The sequence below is a fragment of the Brienomyrus brachyistius genome, chromosome 19 (assembly GCF_023856365.1).
Source record: "Brienomyrus brachyistius isolate T26 chromosome 19, BBRACH_0.4, whole genome shotgun sequence".
Taxonomy (NCBI): domain Eukaryota; kingdom Metazoa; phylum Chordata; class Actinopteri; order Osteoglossiformes; family Mormyridae; genus Brienomyrus; species Brienomyrus brachyistius.
In genome coordinates, this window is record NC_064551.1 from 9,465,584 (window position 1) to 9,487,070 (window position 21,487).

Consider the following 21,487-nt stretch of genomic DNA (forward strand, 5'->3'; position numbering starts at 1 on the left):
ACCCCTTTTTGCAACAATAACTTAAGCTAAATGTTTCTGGTAACTTGCTCAATCCTTCACATTGGATTAGATGAATCTTGGTCCATTCCTCCTTACAGAACAGCTTCAACTCAGGGACAGTCACACTTCCTAGCATGTACTACTCACTTCAGGTCATCCATCCAACTTCCAAACTGCTTATCTTTCTGGGCCATGGGGGATCCAAAGCCTATCCTGGAAGCTACAGGCATGAGGCAGGGAACAACCCAGGAGGGGGGAGACAACCTATCACAGGGCAAACACACATGCACACCTATGGGCAATTTAATAACGCCAATTAGCCTCAACATGTCTTTGGACTGTGGGGGGAAAACGGAGTACCCGGAGGAAACCCCACGACGACATGGGGAGAACATGCAAACCCCACATGAATGTAACTCAGGCGGAAACTCGAACCCGGGTCCCAGAGGTGTGAGGCGACAGTGCTAACCACTGCACCGCCCTGCTTCATAATGTCTGGATTTTAACTTAGCCATTGCAAGACATTATGTTTCTTCTGCTTGAACCATTTTTTGGTAGAATGACTTGTATGTTTGCGGTGACTGTCCTCCTACATGACCCTTTTTTCCAGCTTCAGTTTAGAGACAATAATCCTGGCATTTCCTGTAGAATTTGCTGGTACAATTCAGAATCCATAGTGTCAGCAATGTTGGGAAGCCGTCCTAGTCCAGATGCTGCAAAGCAGACTCAAACCAACCACTGTTGTTCTTCAAACGTGTGATAAGGTTCTTATGCTGGAATGCAGTGTTTGCTTTTCATCGTACACAATGCTTCACAATCAAGCCAAAAAGGTCTATATTGGATTCATCCATTCACAGAACATTTTTCCAATGTCTTTCTGGCATATTTACATGGTATTTACCTTTATTGGACAGGTGCAACTGCATGTACTAGGGATTTGTTTTGGCAGTCCTGGTGCTTACATTCACAAATAACAGAAGAACAAAAACATCCATCCATCCATTTTCCAAACCGCTTATCCTACTGGGTCGCAGGGGGTGCAGAGCCTATCCCGGAAGCAATGGGCACGAGGCAGGGAACAACCCAGGATGGGGGGCCAGCCCATCGCAGGGCACACTCACACACCATTCACTCACACATGCACTCCTATGGGCAATTTAGCAAGTCCAATTAGCCTCAGCATGTTTTTATACTGTGGGGGGAAACCGGAGTACCGGGAGGAAACCCCACAACGACATGGGGAGAACATGCAAACTCCCCGATAGCTCCAGGCAGAGACTCAAACCCGAGTCCCAGAAGTGTGAGACGACAGTGATAACCACTGCACCACCATGCTGCCCCGAACAAAAACATAAAGTAAGAAAAATAGACAAGTAGAAATAAAACAATAGAGAGGAATAAAATAGTGCAAGCTGTGCAAATATAATAAGCTAATTAAGGGGAACAGAGGTATTTTAATATTGGAATGTAACGGTATGAAAATACATGATGTGCAACTCTGCCATGCACACCACTGCTGTTCAGTGATCTCCTGATGGTGAGCTCATAAAAACTGACATTAGCCTTTGATATTAGATGTTACCCAGGGGGGTGTCCACGGATCGGGATTAATGGAAAGCCTGACTTATTTCGACAAGTCTGGCTCATTTAAGTGGGAGTTCAGTTAAATCAACGTGTCTTAAGTGAATCCCGGCTGAACTACCATGGCAACTTAGGCGAGTGAATTAGTCTGCTCCGGACCAGGTTAACTGCCTCGCTTAGTTAAGCGGTGTCTCAAAGAACGCCCGACGTGTGAGTCCCAAAAGATAGTTCCGTCGGACGAAATTCCGCAATCTCACTGCTCATATGTCATGTAATAAATATAATAAAGCCTGTAAAAGTCACATTTCAGCATTACAATTAATTAAAAAATAATAAAACTAAATTTATTTTTAAATATTACAAAGGTCAAACATGAAATGCAATGACAAACTGAAAAAAAAATCCGTTAAAATAATATAAACAGAAAGATATTTTTATATTTTGTTTAGTCACAGTCTAATCTGAAAGTTTATTAGTAAAAGCAAAGACAATATACGGTCATTTGTACAGAACATTTCACACGGAAGCAACTGAAAGTATTGTAACAAGTGCGCTACCAGGGCGCACTTGTCGAAGTTCGCTGCCACCACCTTTTTAATTTAAAGAGGCTGGGAAGGTCCAACCAAATAAGGACACCAAAATATAGGAAGATCTTTATTAAATATTCCCCGGATTACAACCCCTTCCCGAGGGCTAACTTCATCTCACTAGGAATGATACAACCACAGTTCCCCCCACGCCACTCAGAATCCAAATATACAGCACAGCAAGCTTAAATCACAACGCCCGTGCAAACCCTTACACACAGCAAACAAATCATTCCCGATGCACCTTCTAACCCCGCCCTCCTACTCACGACCGCAATCCGGGGATAAAATTCATACACAAACATACGCTCATTCATTCCAAAATTACACCATTAAAAGCGGTTACTCCCCTGGAAAGAGGCACACCCGCCCCGCCCCGCCCCGCCCCGCCCCGCTCCGCTTTCTCCAGGGAAAAGAAGTTGAGGTCTCTCAGTCCACGGGGTTCGTCTCCCCGCTGTACTTCGCTGCCAGCCCTTTAAACCGCTATCTTTCTAAAAGCATTATCCCCCCCCATAACTCACTATAACTTCATCCGCGGCCAGTCTACCACCGGCGACGGACACACCACGGTTCCTTTTCCCACAGACTGACAGCTACTCCAACTCCCCCAGTTTTCCTACAAGACCAAAGAAAGACCTTTTCTCCCCCCCCCTCCCACATAGGCATCCTCTTTATAACTCTCCCTCCCCCACCCCAATCCTAATCACCGGTGTTCCCCATTAACATTGCAGCGAGTGACCACGCCCAGATTCGTTCATTACAGTATTTTACGGAGATCAAATAATATAAAATAACATTATACAGTAAGAATGACACGTGAACTCAACCCAGAAGGTACCCTGTTGGCTATGGGGATCGAACCAGGAACGTTTGTGGGCAACAGCATAAGTTACTGTACCACCATGCCACTGTAATAGGCACTTGTTACATTTACGTAACTTACGCGTTTAGTCTGTCTGCAATTCATTCCCAAGCCAACTCCCTGGCTATATTTATGGCAACGGTATTGCCTTCTTTAGCGATTACATCTTTGTATTTTTCATACAGGAGCGTTTTTTTCTGTGGCGGAAAAACACCGCTGTTCTTTTTACACGCTTTCAGTCTCATTTGATCGATCTATAGTTCATCCATTCATTTGGGCCTATCGGGTGTGAGCACAAAGTGAGCTTATGCAAGTCTGTCTTGTATGAGCCTTGATTAATTATAGCTGAACTGCGTTAATTAGTGGAATGACATGAGGGTAAGTTTAGAGACTTTTTCGGGAAAGTCTGGTTTTCTTTAACTACTTTGATGGAATACCTCCTTGGTGTTCTTTAAATTATAATCTCCTGGACTATTACACACCTTTCTCTTGGAGCTATCTTTCTTGGTCGACCATGCCTGTGGAGAATAACAATGGTGTTGAGTTTCCTCCATTTGTACACAATAAAAACCCCTCAGAAATCGCCTTTGATTGAGCCATGACACATTCCCAAAACCTCTGTTGTGAAGATCATAGCAACAACTTAAATGTACGTTCTTTAATTTAAACAAGGCAAAACCCCCTCAAACTCACACCTGATTGACCTAAATTTCCACATAAAATGAACTGATAATCCTAAAGGTTCACATACCTTTTCTACACACATATAAATAAACTTGGATAATTTTCCTCAATAACTAAGGGAACAAGTAAAGTGTTTTCATGATTTGTTCAATTGGCTTCTCTATTTAGTTTTATGACTAGATAAACCATGTTTAAGGTCTTACAGTATTTACACTTTCTAGTACCACAGTAATTGCAGCTTTTAATAATACAGTACAATATTTTAATATTAAATACACAAAGCTCACTTCTGGCTATAATGACTGCAGTGTGAAACCAAAGAAAGATCTCAAACTCTTTTCCTGCAAGGAAAACCAACCTAGTCCTTCGCCCATCACCAAATCTTCTTCACATGATTTCACTGTATACCGGAGTCAGCTACATTAATCAGAAGATGCCAACCCTTTGTCCTACTGCAAAAGGAAACCAAACTAGCTTTTCTAACCTAGCACAACTTCAGCTCTATCAAATACTTGAGTTTTGTGATCTCAGAATCTATGTGGCATTGCCAATTTTCATGTGATTTGTCTCAAAATTTGATCAATTCCAGATCACCCATGTTTGCAATGTTTGAAAAAGATCTGTCAAATATTTTTTGAGTTACTAAGGAGATAAATGTCAGTGGGGGCAGATTGATTTCATGCATTAAATATAAAATGAGATGAGATGTAAGCCAAAGGAAATAACATTTTTTAAACAGCAGACATACCGAATAATTGCAAACAAAAAAAAATCTGATAGCTGAAAGAACTATTTAAGGAGCCTGTTATAATTTTTTAAATCGTTAAGTGTCTTTATCCACTAAAATCCCCTGATCACTATTCTCAGTCAGGTGATCTGTGGTAGATTCAGGGACAAATAGAAATACAGTTTGTATCTTAAACTCTGTCTTTAGCACTGTACTGATTTTTCTGCCATGAATGTTGCACCGTGTGTTCAGGAGGAACGTTATTTTGTTACACCGTGCACTGTACACAGCTGGAATGACAATAAAGCTTTACTGAAATGACTTGAAAATGCCGCAGACGTACACCTCCTACACCCTGTCCATCTAGCAGCGTTTGAATAAACAGCGGGCGTTAATGCGACAGGCTTTAGGACCTTCACGCGGGTCTTCACCGCACTTCGTTTCCGCCTCCGATTCTACGTGCTGTAAAACAGCAAGCTCCTGTGCTGAATTTCACTACGATTTTCAGCGGATATCGTAAGTTTAATAAATAGTATCTTACAATCTACTATATATGCACCGAACCAAATCCCAAATAAACGGTCAATCGTTTGATTTTGTTCGTAATATATTGATGGGAGAGCTAGCAAGTTTGGTGCATGGTTGACTATAATGTATTAAAATGAAATGTCATTAAAGTCATTATAAGGCACTAAAATCTAAATGCACTGCGATGCGTTCGTTTTCTGGTGGTATAACTCGCAAGAACGTATCCAGCTCCCCTTGTGCTACCTGGGAGAAAATGGAATATGTAGGTGAAATGTCACATTTGAATGTTATCGTTAAACTAGAAATGTCGGCAGGTATGAGGCAGTGACTTGGTGCTTTTTAAACTAAGTTTAATAGTGGAAAAAAGATATCTAAAAGTCATGGTTTGAACTTTGAACTACAGCATGTATATTGCCATTAACAGTTCATCGCACATAGCAATTATAAGCTACGAGTACTAAGGGGGTGTGGCAAGGAATTCTACGGCACCTTGCGAAATGACGCCTCAGACCCCTTTGCCCACCAGGGGTGTGAGTAGGTGTCCCATGGCAGATTTTTACAACCGTGGCCCCTTACAGTCCGGGGCCCGGGAAGAAAACCTACCGTTATCGCCCCCTGGCGACGGCCTGAGGCAAGTCACTGTGAAATCACCTGTCAGAGACTTTGACAGGAGTTTTAATGATTGCAATTATAATTTCATTAAAATCCTTTAAGCATTTCGACTGGAAGTTTAAGAAGTATATTTATAGTGGTGCAGCACAGTAAAAGGTGTCTGGGTTTAAATACTATACAGTAATTTATTAATATATTCATATTATGCCAAGAGAAGGACATGACATTGTACATGCACCGTATTTCAGTACTGCAGTATTTTATTAAATGTCTGACTGCTTTGTGATACAAAGATTTTTGTTAAATTTAAAAATCATCCATGGAGCAATGAGAGTTAAGGATCTTGCTTAAGGACCCAATGAGGTAATCAAACTGTGGTGTTGGTCTTAACCAGCAACCTTCTGTTCACATACATAGTATCCTGACACACTGAACCACACTTCGGAAGCACACAGGCACACAATATAGGTCCACTGCACTTCAGAAGCACGCAGCGTAGTCATACTACACTACAGAAGCATGCGGCGTAGGTACGCTACACTACAGAAGCACACAGTTCTCTTGTTAACTCCCTCTTCGATGTCTGTCCCAAGGAGTCAAGATGGCAGGAAGTCCAGCCTTGGTTATGCGCCTGGTCGCCTCGGCCTTCGCTGTGGCCGAGCGGGCAGGGAGCATTGTGAGGAAGGTGATGCACAGTGGGGACCTCGGCATTGTGGAGAAGGTAGGGGAGCGTGCGCATAAGGGGATGTCCTCCGGCATGTCTGTGTATGGTAGTGGCTAGAGCCAAACTGAAACAGGCTTTTCCCATACCAATTTTGATAATTGAAAATTAAAAATCTGATATCAGTGGATATTTTTTCCCTGAAACACACAATTATAAACAAAGATTTTTCCCTAAGATATGCATAATCTTCACGAGGATCTATCTTCTATCACTGTTTCTTTTTAATTGCCATTTATCAGTCGTTATAATCGCAGATCCCGATTTCTTGCAATTAGCTCATATTGGCTGGCGATTTATCGGTCAGGCTTTGTTTGTGGGGGTGTGCGCATTCTAAGCATATCCACCTGCACAGACAGGAGCCAGTGACTTGCAAACCCTGGCAGACCGCCTTGTTCAGAAGAGCATCTGTGCGTCCCTGTCACGACGCTTCCCAAAAATTACCATCATTGGGGAGGAGGTAAGGGGCATAACCAAGGATTTCTGGTTTCAGAGATTTAGAGGGGCCAGTGTCATGCAAATATATAATTCCTTGTCGTTTTTGAGTCTGTGTTTCTAAGTTTTCATATGTCAGCGCCACCTGACTCACATCTCCGTCCTGATGTTTGGTTGCTGTGTACAGGACCTGCCTTCTGAAGCTGTGGAAGAGGACCTGATAGAGAGCGGGCAGGCTGGTGACATCCTGCAGAAGGTTTGCCCGGCAGAGTATAGCGACATAAGGGAGGAGGAGGTAGGCAACTGGAAACGTACTGGGGCACTGTAGAGCTCGGTTTGCAGAGACCGTGATCAAGAGAATTTAAACATGGTAATATTCATGTCACTTAGTAGCACCGGCCTGAAAGATGAGCAAGATCAAATCCCCATTGAAGAATTACATCCCAGCTGTTGCTGTGGTTCACATTAATTGTTTAGCCTTTCTCTGGAGCTTGGGGTTTAGGGCCCAAGGTGACATTATTCTGCTCACTGCAGGATTCGACCTGACAATATCCCAATTACAGGCACAGCGTCCTAACCCTCTAAACAGTGATAGGTAAATGAGGATCATTCCTGATGCCGTTTATATTTACATTACTTTTAGTAGATGCATTTTAAAAGCTCTTAACAACCTAGCCCCTGATGCCTTCACCCCCCCCCCCCCCCCCATTCAAACTCCATGGCTTTGGTGACGGTTCCTTATCCCCTTTAGCCCCCCTACTTTGGAAACTCCCTCCCTACCGACATTCATCAGCTGAACACAGTGTCCTGAACCAAACAGAAAACCTTTCTGTCTGCTTGAGCCTATAACCTCCTCTGTACATTAAAGGTTTTCGTTATTAGTCCTGTTTACTTTGCTATGTTCTGTGTAAGCATCTTTGAGTTTTTGAGCATTATTGCTATATCAATAAAACGTACTATTATTATTAGATGCATTTTAGATGCATAATCTTAAGATAAAGTGTAAAATGATGTAGTTATAATTAGAAAAAGAAACTGCATATATCGCTCACAAAATCATCTGCAGATTTAACAGTGCAGGAATAATTTGTCATGTCATTTAAATACCGGAGTGCCGAAGTTGCTTAGGATTTTACCGTCCATGACAGCTGTATTCTGTTTCTTCTTCAGCTCGTGGTGTGGGTTGATCCTCTGGATGGGACCAAAGAGTACACTGAAGGTTAGGGGGTCATGGCTCGATTGGTGCCAGTCATTCCGTCGTCGATTCATTGTTTGATGTAAAGTAGATATCACCTGTTTTCTGGTTTTTCTCAGAGGGAAGCCACACCTACAATCAGTCTCTATAATTCTCCACACGTTACTCCTCCTGCACTGCCTGTTTGTCCCTCTTTTCTTCATTTCTGTCTGTTCCTTCCGCCTTGACAGCGACTCTCTCCCGTATCTCTCTGTCCCCCCCCCCCCTCCCTCCCTCCCTGGCACCCTGCCTTTGCTGGGCCCAGCGGCGGTCAGCCTGAATGGAGCAGCTCCTCACACATGGCCACCACACACCGCGCTGGGGGCTCTGCGGCACGGCACAGCTCTGTGTATGGAGGCAGGAGCCGTGGGGGAGGCAGGGATGTGGGTGCAGATATAGGAGAAAGACCGTGGGCTGTATGTGGATGGGGATGCGATGTGAACAAAAGGGAGATGTGGATACAGTTTGGCGGGAATGTGGGCGCAGAATGGCAGGAGGTATAAGTGAAGTATAGAAATGTGAAGTAAGAGTCTTGTGTAAAGGGAGAAGAATGGCTCAGAGTTTTACTTGCACATAAATATTCTGAGGGCAGAACGTAAAATGATTGGTTCAGACAGATAACCAATAAAATTGTAGAGGTGGGTCCAGGGAACTAGAGGAGGTGGGACCAACCAAGCATAAGTCTTCGTCCTGCTTCCTCTAGTTATTTGGACCCTAACTCCTTTACCATATGATTTGTTGTCTCTCTGAACCAATCATTTTTTGTTCTGCCTGCAGGACATTTTTGTGTAAGTCAAACTCCCATTAGCAGAAGGATGAGGGTAGGCTGAAATGCTATTAAATGTTAACGCCACCATGCGACCGTTTCGGCTGCCTCTGAGTAACAGCATGATCCTGCAGGCCTCCTGGATCATGTGACTGTACTGATTGGCATCGCATACGACGGGAAAGCTATAGCCGGTGTGATTAACCAGCCCTTCTTCAACTACCAGGTACTGGTCTTGGGCTCAGTGCTTCATTCAAGGGAATGGTTATAGCGGGACACAGGGATTGTCTTCCTCTGAAATGCCTGCAGCCTTGCTCATAGTAAAGTTGTTGACCAAGTTGTACACAGCACAACTGAAAAGCAAATTTCCAAAACTCTGTTCATTCTTTGTTGTTCTTGATATGAGAAGGCCAAGTCAATCTTCCTTATTATGTTACAGTTTTGGGAACCAAAAATCACGTAATCCTCATGTAATTCAACAAAGAACTTTTGTTAAATTTCCAATACGCACTAAAGTGCACAAAAATTTTCTCCAAAACATATCCTGTGGACTTAGGGCACGTTTCCACTGCACCAAGTCCGGTACTTTCTGGTACGGTACATTTGGTACTTTTGCTTTTCGAATGAAAAAACCATGTAACCCTAACCCCCTGTGCTATGATGTCCATACAGAATTGAAAGTAAGAAAAAGCCTTATTTTAATATAGCTGACTAGCAATGTAAGAATTGTATGTGCATAACATGCGATGTTGGTATTAACCTGTTTAATATACTGCAGGCATTTTTTGAATTCAGCACAAAATACCTGGCCTCGCGTTGTGATGTCACTCAGAGCCGGTACCAGTTTTTACGCCAGTGGAAAACCAACACCTTGAAGTACGAGTACTGTACTTATGGTACTTTCTTGTACCATAAGTGGAAAAGCGCCCTTATTGAGTTTTGGAAATTTGCTGTTCAGTCATATGTATGTCATATGTTCAGTCATGTATGTTTTGTCTTTAATAAAACACTGGCATTTAAATGTCAGTGCTCATGAACTACCAGGTTCATAAAGGCTCTTGTGTGACCTCACTGCACACTGTAATGTACCTGCCTGTATGTTTTCCCTTTCTGAATGTCTGCTCTCGTCCGACCTAGCTGGGTCCAGGGGAGAGCCTGGGGAGGACTTTGTGGGGCATGCTGGGATTGGGGGCCTTCGGGTTTGAGCTGAAAGAGGTACCGGGAGGACGACGCATCATCACCACCACTCGTTCCCACAGCAACAAACTGGTGACGGACTGTGTGCAGGCCATGGAACCACATGAGGTCATCAAAGTGGGCGGGGCTGGAAATAAGGTGAGTGGGACAGAGGGTCACCAATTCAGATACAGGATCCAAGGGCATGAATAAGCTTAATGGTGATTGTGAGTGCGTGTATTCAAGAGCACTAAATTCTAAAGCTACTTTGGACTATAATCTACTGGTTCTCAACCTTTTTTACATCGAGACCCAATTTTTACCATGTCGCTACCCTAAATCAAGTACATGTTTAAATAAATGCTGTGATGCAGCTAGCACTACACTATGCAATTTACACCAATCAATGCCTATCACACAAATCTATACTATTCCATGAAGTGATTCAGTTCCATTACATTGCCCTGTGGAGCACGTGTTCTGTGAAGCAGGCATCTGTGAAGGATACAACCACAGCAACCTGCTTGTCGTCACAATGTGCGTAGATCATCCAGCTGGTGGAGGGCAAGGCTTCCGCCTACGTCTTCGCCAGCCCGGGATGTAAGAAGTGGGATACGTGTGCCCCAGAGGCCCTTCTCCACGCCGTGGGGGGTGAGAGGCTCTGCCGGCCTATCAGGCTCCTGTGCTGGTGTTCATGGTCATAAATGAGCCAGGGGGGGTAGGGGGGTAAATTCAGCTGTAGTATTTTTATGTGTCATGTAGCTTATTTATTCAAAGCAGCATCTTGATCCCTTATATACACACCTATATATTTTATTTGAGCAGCTCAGATTAGGAATCATTAACATTAAGGATTCTGCAAGCTTGGGGATGACCTATGAGTGATGAGGACGGCCTTTGTCTGTGTCTCGATCCCCTCTCTCCTTGGTGCTGCAGGAAAGCTGACGGACATGCGTGGCAGGCCGTACCGTTACCATGCCGACGTGAAGCATATGAACTCGGCTGGAGTGCTGGCCACACTCAGGGATCACCAGTACTACAGCAGCAGGGTCCCAGAGTCCGTGCTGCAGGGCCTGCCATCTGACTGAGGCATCGTGGGTAATAATGAGGCCTGTTCAGGGCCTCACTTTGACCCAGAGAGTGACTGTCCCGCTTATACATATTTTTGTTACTCCACATAGGAAATAATCACAGAATAAAACAAATGCAGATTTCATAATTGCTGACACATTCACCGTGTCAGGCAGCTTCACACAAATTACCAGCGGTATCGTATCCCACTTTATTTTGTAATGTAAGTGATGACACTAGTATCACAAGACAGAATAGAAAGCAGTACAGAAAAACACAGGGGGTTTTGCTTCTCCAGCCCCGTAGCTTACAGCACTCTTCCATTTATACAGAGGCAGCCTTACTTAAAACTCCACAGCTCGAGGAAATGGGAGAGAAAAAAAAAAAACACAAAACATAGAAAGACAAGGAGCAAGCAACAAAAATCACTTAAATGGACCCTGAAGAGTGCCATGCAGACGTGAAATTATTGTGTGTGCCAACATGTGAGTGTGTGATCAAAACTGAGAAATAAATCCAGATGGGTCAGACTTCAGCACATAATGCCTTATGCGGAGCCCACAGCCCTGTGTACTCATGGTGGCGGAAGCACTAATGTACTATGACCACTAGAGAGCAGCATTTCTGCTGCAAATATTGACTTGGGTTTCTTTCCCTTCCCAACGAAAGGACAGGAAGGAAACATCGTTGGGGCTGTTTGCTGATTTCAGTTGCTGTCCTCTTCCTTGTCACTCAAGCCTCTTTTTCTGCTTCATCTGTCCCACAACAAACAAAAACAAACAGATTATTCAATGCATTTCACAAGAGGCTAAAGGCTAACATGCATTTTAAGGGTATCATCTGACATTCCAGGATGGCTTTCAGGAAACAGTTTTGAGTAACAATACATATATAGCATAATAATCAGCTTAATTTGGTGCGTCAATATCCATGCATATCCCAACCACCTATCCTGCATTAGGTTGCAGGGGGCTCTAGCCTATCCCAGGCAGCATAGCACACTAGAGACCACCCTGAATGGCATGCTATTCCATCACACCAAAATCAGGATGGGCAATTAAGAGACCGTGGGGGAGAAACCAACATGTCAGAAAGGATTCAGCCTCAAAATCTGGAGCCCCATGTTCTGCACCAGCACGCCACCTACGTGTCAGCACATTAATGTGAATTAGAAGTCGATGCTAATGATGCTAATCTTACCCTGATCTCAATCTGCAGGCAGGAGCGTAAAACCCTTTAGCAACAAATATATCCTGAATGGGAGGAAGTTCAATGTGGCTGGACCTGCATCTCATGGCTTTGGTGAATAAATACCATTAATATAATCATTACATCAAACAGCTGAAAATACTGACCAATCTCTACAAGGAGGGCATGTGTTTGATTAATAAAAGGCTGCAGTCACTAGAGGTGATGGGGAGGGTGCACAGAGAAGGAGGGGGGAGACGGACCAGTAGCTTACCTCTTTTTGGGGGCCTGGGCTGTGCATGGAGGGGTGACGGGACGGCCCGAACTAAGCCCCCCATACTGGTACTTGGTCTTCTTCTCTGAAGGCTTCAAGATCTGGGGGAATAAGCATGCCTGTTATAGTGGTGAGGTATACTGGTGTGTCTCAGAATAGAGCAACGTTTCTCAATCTGGTCCTCAGGGACCCCCAGACCGTCCCTGTTTTTGCTCCTATTGGGAAGTGGGAGGGAACATACAAGTGGACTGTCTGGGGGTCCCGGAGCACTGGATTCAGGAACACTAGATGAGAGTGTTTGCGGAAGGCTGCCCATGTTTCTGCCCGACCTGGAAAGAGCACATGAGGGACTCGTCCACACTCATCATGCCTCCTGCGTTGTCAAACTCGCCACAGTAGTTGGGAGCCGAGAACAGAGTGACCAGCTGCCGCTTTGCGAAGAACTCGTAGCCGTCCTCCACCACCTACAGGGCAGACAGCGTGAATGCACCACCTACAGGGCAGACAGCGTGAATGCACCACCTACAGGCCAGACAGCGTGAATGCACCACCTACAGGCCAGACAGCGTGAATGCACCACCTACAGGCCAGACAGCGTTAATGCACCACCTACAGGGCAGACAGCGTTAATGCACCACCTACAGGGCAGACAGCGTTAATGCACCACCTACAGGGCAGACAGCGTGAATGCACCACCTACAGGGCAGACAACGTGAATGCACCACCTACAGGGCAGACAGCGTGAATGCACCACCTACAGGGCAGACAGCGTGAATGCACCACCTACAGGGCAGACAGCATTAATGCACCACCTACAGGGCAGACAGCATTAATGCACCACCTACAGGGCAGACAGCGTGAATGCACCACCTACAGGGCAGACAGCGTGAATGCACCACCTACAGGCCAGACAGCGTGAATGCACCACCTACAGGCCAGACAGCGTGAATGCACCACCTGTTTATGTCTTTTGCATCTATTTATAATTTTGTAGTATAACTACAATGTCTCTTCATTTTTAAAGTCCAACTGACTACATTTTTTACAGAAATGAAAACATGCCCCCTTCATTGTCATACAGTGTGTAAAATTCAGTTCCACAGCCTTTTAGGGGCTGCTGAATAAAGGGAGAATGAGAAGGGAGAATCTCACCACTCTTAGGTTAGTTAGCTTTCATACCATGCAAGCAGACAGGACTATATTTCTGGTAAATGCTAGGTTTTATATAAAAATGCACAATTAAGAAAATAATAACGTGAAAAGGTAAAGACTGAACAAGAGATTACCTAAAAAAAGTAATAAAATTCTAAGGAAGGTCCCTTACATTGGCTTTCATCACAATTGGAGCTAAATTATACATCATAGCTGGCCGACTGGAAAGCACATTTCTAGGTGTAGATGCAACTATAGGTACATCAGAAGTAATAGAGGCAGAGAATGCAAATCTGAAATGTGGCCAGATCAAAGCTGTTTTTTGGGCGATGTGCTCTTGGTCGCAACCTGGTGGGCTCTGCAGATGAGGTCCAGGTCGTGGCGGTTGAGGAACTTGCTGACGACATCGGCCCCAAAGGTGAAGGAGACGCCGCGGTCATTCTCCCCCCAGCCCTGCACGTCTTTGTCTGGGTCTGACCACAGCAGGTCACACAGGAGGCCTGACCCAGGGAAAGAGCCACTTCTGTTCAAACACATGCTGCACAGATACCCAGGGAATGGGCACACGGCTCCACAGTGCCCCTGCACATACAGTACCATAATAGGGTTTATTCATCCTCCATATTCTCTACATTTTAGAATAATTATGAAGGCAACAGCATTATACAATGACATATGGAATTATACACTGACCAATAAAGTATTAAAGAAAAATAAATAAATAATTTGGGGGGGGGGGCAGCTCTGTGGTTTGGGATTCAGAAGGTTGATGGTTCAAAACCTATGGCTGGCAGGGTGGTCCCACCACTGAGCGCTTGAGCAAGGCCCTTAACCCCAATTACTCCAGGGATTGGCTGACCCTACTGTCTCCTCTACACTAGTTTCATGAGGTGGCCTCCTGGGATGCTTTTCCAGCAGGAGGTCCAACACTCCTCCAAAACCATCTCTACTAGCTTTAGGTAAGGTGGCCAGATCATGTGATGCAACACTATCACTCTCCATTGCAGCTGGCTTGGCGTGTACAAACTTATGACTGGTACTGTATATCCCAGAAGAGTTAGACACAGACCTGTATCAGGCACATCTGTAGGCCTCATAATCCTGCGGATCTGCTCCATAGACTGCAGATCAGGAGAAAGACCTACAGAGGAAGAGAGTGTCAATGTCCCTCAATGTCATCCAGCAGGACGAGAGACCCTGTAGCCTTTTAGAACCAGGACATCTGTAGATTCATCCACCTACCAACTGCTCATCTAGTAGTGGGGGGGGGGGGGGTCACAGACCCGGGCACAGCCTAAAAAATAACATACTTAAAAATATTAGATGATTACTGAGGCAAAAATTAAAAAAAAACCTAAATTCCAGGTGTGTGTCAGATGTGAACTCAGCTCCTTTTGTGTGCGCTGTCAACATCAACCTGAATTAAATAAAATGACCACATTCAACCACTTAAAAACCAACACATGCTAACAAAAGGACTGTCAACAGTAACAAGCACGGATTACGTCGAACTGTTTAACGCATGTCAGCCATATTTAACATTTCTAACATCTTGCATTTAATTACCGTTTTACTGCAACTTAATTGACTATTATTATCCAAAACCTTTCTAATGGACATACCTCCATGACAACAGAAGATCTTCTCGTCAATGATGGCTGCGATGGGCAGGCAGTTGAAGCAGTCTGTGAAGGTCTTCCACAGCTTGATGTTGAACCTGCGCTTACCTGAGGGAATGAGTGGAAAAAGGCGGGAAGTGAGGCGTCACAGTCCCCAGCTCCTCCCCAGGTCCAGCAATGTCAATTAATCGTGTCTGTCAACATCAGCTGGAATACGGTCTCTGTACTGCTCTGTGAATGCACACCAGGAACTCTTACACTCATCGTAGAAGCCATAGATGCGATTTATGGAGGCGCACTCGTGGTTCCCCCTCAACAGGAAGAAGTTCTCGGGGTACTTGATCTTGTAGGCCAGCAGCAGGCAGATGGTCTCCAGCGACTGCTTGCCCCGGTCCACGTAGTCGCCCAGGAACAGGTAGTTGGCCTCTGGTGGGAAGCCGCCATATTCAAAGAGCCGCAGCAGATCTGTGTACTGCCCGTGGATGTCTCCTGGGGAGGAGCGGCAAGGGAAGGCGGGGCCAAAATCCAGAGATAAGTAAGTCTGTTGAGCGGAAGGGGTATGTTTCCAAATAGCCTGTAAGTCTAGTAAGTGGCTGTGCTTGTGCAACGTGTTTTAGTGCCCTTCACTAGGCTCAGCAGGGGGACCCCATCGGGGCCAGGCCTCTGCACTGAGGGTGAGCTGCTCCAGAAGTCTGTATTTAGCCTCCTGCTCCACTTTCTGCTCTACTTCTGCACTGCACCTTACTGCTGCCACAGGGCAGAAAACGACAGAGGAGAGGAGTCTCAGGGAGAGAAAGGTGGGGCAGAGAGGACCCACTATGGTTGGTGTGAGGGGGACTGCAGGAGGTGGGCTCCCCGCACAGCTTTCTGGGTTAGTGTGCCATCTTGGTCTCTCGTTTGGGGCTGGATCGAGCTCCGACATCCAACCATGTGCAGACAGGATAACTTACGTCTGCTCTGCCCGTCTATTGTTTCAGATTTTCTAGATCGGAATACACTGAAGCGGATGGCAGAGTGAGCGAATGGGGAGCAGCTGCGACGACCTGCAGGCGCATGTGTTTGCCTGTGCAGTGTGTGACAGACAGCCCTCCCGGACATGCATCTGAGCCTGCTGCGAGCGAAGTGCCAGTTACACTGAGACTTGGGGGAAGAACAGAATAAGACAGGAAGGGACTGTGAGAGATGTCAAGGGTTTCTGATCGACAGTCTCCAAGCCTGTATTTCAGCAAGAGAACCACAATCTAGGCAGGAAGGCCCAGTGACATCATGCAGGCCACTGTCAGCTCACTGCGAACACTGGACATTCACTGGAAGCTCAGCCTAGCTGCACTCATGCCTAATTGCCTACTTTACAGTCGTGTTGGTACATTTGCTTTTCGTATCAGCCGTATGTGACTTTGGACAAAAGCGGACAAAAATTTTTAAATAAACTGAATAAATTATATGGCAAACATATGAAAAGAGACTCTGTAAGCAGTACATATATACGTGAACCTGGATGCTTAAATCATAATTAAGCAGCACAAAGACCATTCAGAATCCGGTGATCAGTGGTCATTGTTGACACACCACAGCACACAACAATGAAATGTGTCCTCTGCATTTAACCCATATGTGACAATGTGACATAGCAGGGGGCAACTAATCCAGCCCCCGGGGAGCAGTGCTTGTGGGCGGTACCTTGCTCAGGGTACCTCAGTGGTGCCTTGAGGGTCGGGGAATCGAACCTGCAATCATTCAATTTTAAGTGCGCTTCCCTAACCATTAAGTCACCACTGCCCACGAATGTGTAGGAAGTGTTAGCACTACTGCTTTTACGATGTATAAGACTTGAATACATTGTGTTGAGGACAGGGTCTGCAAATGACACTAACTGTAACCTGTGAAGCGTGTCTACAGAACCTTCTTTAATGCATTAGTAAAGAAGGCAGGAAGCACTGAGAAGGATGGTAAAAAGTGAAGCAGGATAGGAGGGAGAAGACAGAATCTCACCACAGATCTTTAAGGGAGCTTCTAGCTCGAGCAGGATGGGCTGGCTCAGGAAGATCTCCCTGGACTTGATGCACAGGCCCCTGACCTCTGCCTCCGTCATCTGAACGATCTTCCCTGGACGGCATCCCCGCACTGGTGCACAAGCAGATATCATCATCATCATCATCATCTTCATCTTCATCTTTATGACCTTCAAAGTTCACAAGCTAGTGGCTCTGCTTATAACACATGTAGTAGTGCCCGCATCACATGACAGAAGCTCGTGATGTCACAGAGGCATTTCTGGGTTGTACCTTGAGCAGGTCTAAAGCCGCCCCGTACCAAAACGGTAGAACTGCAACAGCTCACAACAGAAAACTACAAACACAGGCCATGTGACCATAACCATCCAAAATATGACGCCTGCAGCAGCTGCCTGAAATGAGGTTAGCAAAGCATGACCAGTGTTTTCTACATTAACTATCAGAAATGAACCACAGTCCAAAGAGGACACAACTCCGGTGCTGTAATGCAGATAAAATGCTACAATCCCAAAGGTCGCTATAGGGATTAGAGCACACTGTACACCGAGATGGGAGCAGTGGGAAGCAGAGCCTGGTCCGAACAACGCAGACCAAACCTCCACTGGCCTTTCTCCTCTCCTCTGACGCTTTCTTCCAAAGAGAGTAGAGAGTCTCATGGCAGAGAAGAGCAGAAGGGCCTAAGCTCAAGTAGAGGACTGTTTCATGCCTCCGTCTCGCTGTGCTGTGAGATTAGTGCTATCAATCCCCCAACGTCCCTGCTTAAAGCCCGGGGAGGAGTGATTGACAAGATCAGGCAGCAGAGCCCAGGCAGTTAAACACATAATCCTTCAAAGTAAACCCAGTTAACATTTTAATGATAGTTATACGGTACTGTCGTCTGAAGAAGCACATATTACATTTTCACATATCCTATCCTTATTGCCTTTGTGACACACTTACAATATGAGTGTTTACCACCATTCAAAGCTTGCCCCTTGCTGGCCACAAACAGTCATTAAACTAAATACTAAATGAAGGCATATATTTTTACGAGAAGGAGCAGCAGCATGTTCTGCTAACGAGCTAGCTAGCTATGATCCTGCATCTCTGCTTGCAAGCTAAAGGTAACGCTATATGCACATTTCAAGCAATTATATCCCTGCGGTGCCACAAAAAAAAAAGAAAAATCAAAGTCCCTAACTGAAAACTTGCTGACCAGTTTCTTCACCAATAACAATGAAACACCTGATGAGGATACAGCAAACTTTACATACGCAGACGTGACTTTTTTTTAAACGGTGCCACATAAATAACCAGCCTGCTTCTGCGGACATGTAGGGATGACAGCAAGCCTTGGGCTCACCCAGGGTGCGGGGTCAGCCATTTACCTGACACCCCTGGATCAGTTTTCTTGGTTAAAGACTTTGCTGAAGCGCCCCACAGTAAGATGATCACTCTGCCTGCCACCCACCACCTCCATCTTGATTGCCTGGCTGTTAAAGACGTGCAAAAAATGCAAAGCAAAGGCCCGAAATTCCTCTCAGGTGACTGCGGGCGCAGAAATCAAGTTACGGGATATTAATGTGGGTGAGGGTGGGCTGCAGTATTTCAGTAAACCAGTCTAATCTTAAAAAATAAATTCTCATTGACCTTTGGCATGCCCCAATTTTGCGGATGGAAGCTCCTACAAAGGAACTACGTAACAGCAACAACAACAACAATAATAATAATAATAGCAGCGTAAAGATACCAACAACATCACGAATACATTTAATCTAAAACCACAGTATCGGTATCACCAACGAATAATAGCACTAACATACGGTGCATGATGAAATAAAAACCACTGGTTTTCAAAAACATCGAATTCCAGTTTCAAAATAAGTATCTTTGCAACTACAGTCTTTTTTAATCTACAAGCAAATAATAAGAGTTTAAAGCAAACATATATTTAACACATGATCACTTATGCTTTTATTTAACTATCAGATTTCACTTATGGCAGTTCCGGCAGGAAAAGAACACAATTCAAAGACTCGGACTAAAGCAGTGTCATCGTAAGTACTTTCAAATAAACTGAAGTACGTTTTCCTGATTATGCACTGAATTTTGCTCCTTTTTCTATAATGGGATAAATAGCAACGCTTTGCTTTTACATTTAATTCGTAGTCTGAAAAATAACAAAAAAATAAAATCGCCGTCCAAACATAGAAATTCCGTATCTGCTGAGACATTTTAATGAACATTTTACATGTAATTTATACAAATACAAACTGTATACAGTTTTATATGTATGATTACATTATACATCACGGATTGTGGAAGATATAATAGTATGTGTAATAGTAAATACAGTGCACCTAATAGCAGGGTTCGGAGTAATTAAATATGGTTTTTCCGCTTTTATTTACTTCATTTGTTAAAATCAAACGTTGCCAGGCATGTATACGTATTTGTATTTGCTAAATTATGCGGATTTTCTAAACGCGCAACGGCATAACAATTAAAATGTAATTTAAAACGTTATAATAATTGTCATCAGTGACCACAGAACTGGTGACCAGCGTCTGCGTGTGCAGGTCCGAAACATCTGACAACACAAGCGCAGCAAATGAGTATCAGAAAGGCTCCAGATCAATGTGGCATTAACTAGGCAGACAAAAACAATGCCATGGAAATTAAGCGGCGTACCCGGATCAGTCGATCGGACAATGCATGCGGGTTCTGTAGAGCAGTACAACACACTGCAAACCAGCTAACTTACACGTCTATTCCCATTATGGGATGGAGAGTCGTATTAACGTCAAAGAAAGCGTCAACAAAAACGAATGCACGCCAGTTTTTGACACAGTCCTACCTCGCGTTTTATTTCGTTGACACACAAGTATAAACACGCAGTCTGTTTACAAGAAATAAAAAAGAACGCAAAAATTCACTTGTTGTAGCATACCCTCCAAGAGCCGAGAGATGAGGCTATCCACGTTCAATTCACCCTCCGCCATGATCTTGCGCGTAAGTGGGATTGGCCCGCTTCAGCTTCACCACCAGGGGGCGTAAAGAACACCTATACTTTTTTTGCACCGCTGCTAATTCTTCGTTTTAAGGGAAAATGTGTACTTATTTAAATGGCTTTCTAATGAGTTCATTTCGGACCAATAGTTTTGTTAATCTTAAAAAAGAATAAAGAATTGTATTCAAACCAAAAACAAGTCTATGGAAGTTTTTTCAGTTTAAATATAATTTAGATTCAATTCTGAATTTTAAAAAAATTAATATATTATTCTTTATAATACATTATTCACTTTTACTTTCATATATATATTGATATTTGAGGTATTACTGTTTCAGTTGCAGATTTGTGTTTCATGATTCAGAGCTCTGGTTTGGTTTTTGTTTTACATTTTTTCAGTTCCAGACTTGTAGGAGTGTGGTATCACTGAGAAGGGCGTGGTATCAATGAGAGGGGCGTGGTATCACTTAGAGGGGCGTGGTATCAATGAGAGGGGCGTGGTATCAATTACAGGGGCGTGATATCACTGAGAAAGCTGTGGTATCAATGAAAGGGGTATGGTATCACTGAGAGGGGCGTGGTATCAATGAAAGGGGCATGGTATCAATGAGAGGAGCGTGGTATTAATGAGAGGGGCGTGGTATCAATGAGAGGAGCGTGGTATCACTGAGAAAGCTGTGGTATCAATGAGAGGGGCGTGGCATCAATGCCAAAGTTAAGGCCATGCGTTATTTGACTCTCCTCTCAGATACACCCAGAAATTTTGCAATTCATGACACTGGAAATTACACTTCTATCAGGCTTTGAATTTGCTGACGACCATTTTTTTTCGCCCATCTCATTTTCTCTTTTCAGCACTGGCACCTGACTTCGGATCAAATTACAGCTGCCCTCTGTATTGATGAGTGTTAACAGTTCAGTCAAAGCATTGACTACATCCTGTGGCAACTGGCAACCTGGCCCAAAAATGACCTTAAAATAACCATCTCCTGGTTGATAAATTGTATATAGTCCACATCTAGGTCTTTGCATGACCTGGGAAACTGTAGCAGGTGGCCTCTGAAGAAATTCTTGGAGTAAACAAATATCACTTTACATTATTGTACTGGCTTAATTAAATGATTTAAATCACACACAGATACAGTGTAATACCACGCGAGTTATCACTTAAGACATATGCAGAGTCAGCAAACTTGGAAGGCATCTACCGCAGCGTGACTTGTTGGTGAGTAGCAGGATAGCACTATCATGCTGGTTGAGGATGGT

The 21,487-nt window shown here is 44.4% G+C and overlaps 2 protein-coding genes across 4 annotated transcripts; one reads left to right on the plus strand and one right to left on the minus strand.

Moving 5' to 3' along the window:
* Positions 1-4,860: 4,860 nt before the first annotated feature.
* On the plus strand, positions 4,861-11,514 carry bpnt1 (bisphosphate nucleotidase 1). 3 transcript variants are annotated; one of them, XM_048986455.1, is made up of 10 exons: positions 4,861-4,957; positions 6,175-6,302; positions 6,658-6,762; positions 6,925-7,032; positions 7,908-7,956; positions 8,237-8,320; positions 8,872-8,963; positions 9,875-10,072; positions 10,459-10,564; positions 10,850-11,514. In XM_048986455.1, exons 2-10 carry the CDS (start codon positions 6,183-6,185, stop codon positions 10,999-11,001), a joined length of 1,014 nt encoding a protein of 337 aa, XP_048842412.1. In that variant the 5' UTR covers positions 4,861-4,957; positions 6,175-6,182; the 3' UTR covers positions 11,002-11,514. The 3 variants fall into 3 exon arrangements, with proteins under 3 accessions (XP_048842412.1, XP_048842414.1, XP_048842413.1); XM_048986456.1 differs by lacking the exon at positions 4,861-4,957 and adding an exon at positions 5,081-5,231; XM_048986457.1 differs by lacking the exon at positions 8,237-8,320.
* A 94-nt stretch (positions 11,515-11,608) lies between these two features.
* LOC125715164 (serine/threonine-protein phosphatase PP1-beta catalytic subunit-like) lies at positions 11,609-20,273 on the minus strand. Its single transcript, XM_048986458.1, has 9 exons — positions 20,162-20,273; positions 17,210-17,341; positions 15,476-15,706; positions 15,221-15,325; positions 14,668-14,739; positions 13,947-14,098; positions 12,776-12,910; positions 12,447-12,547; positions 11,609-11,739 (listed from the first exon to the last, which is right to left on the minus strand). The coding sequence occupies exons 1-9, from the start codon at positions 20,211-20,213 to the stop codon at positions 11,736-11,738; spliced, it is 984 nt and encodes a 327-aa protein (XP_048842415.1). The 5' UTR covers positions 20,214-20,273; the 3' UTR covers positions 11,609-11,735.
* Between the last annotated feature and the right edge of the window lie 1,214 nt (positions 20,274-21,487).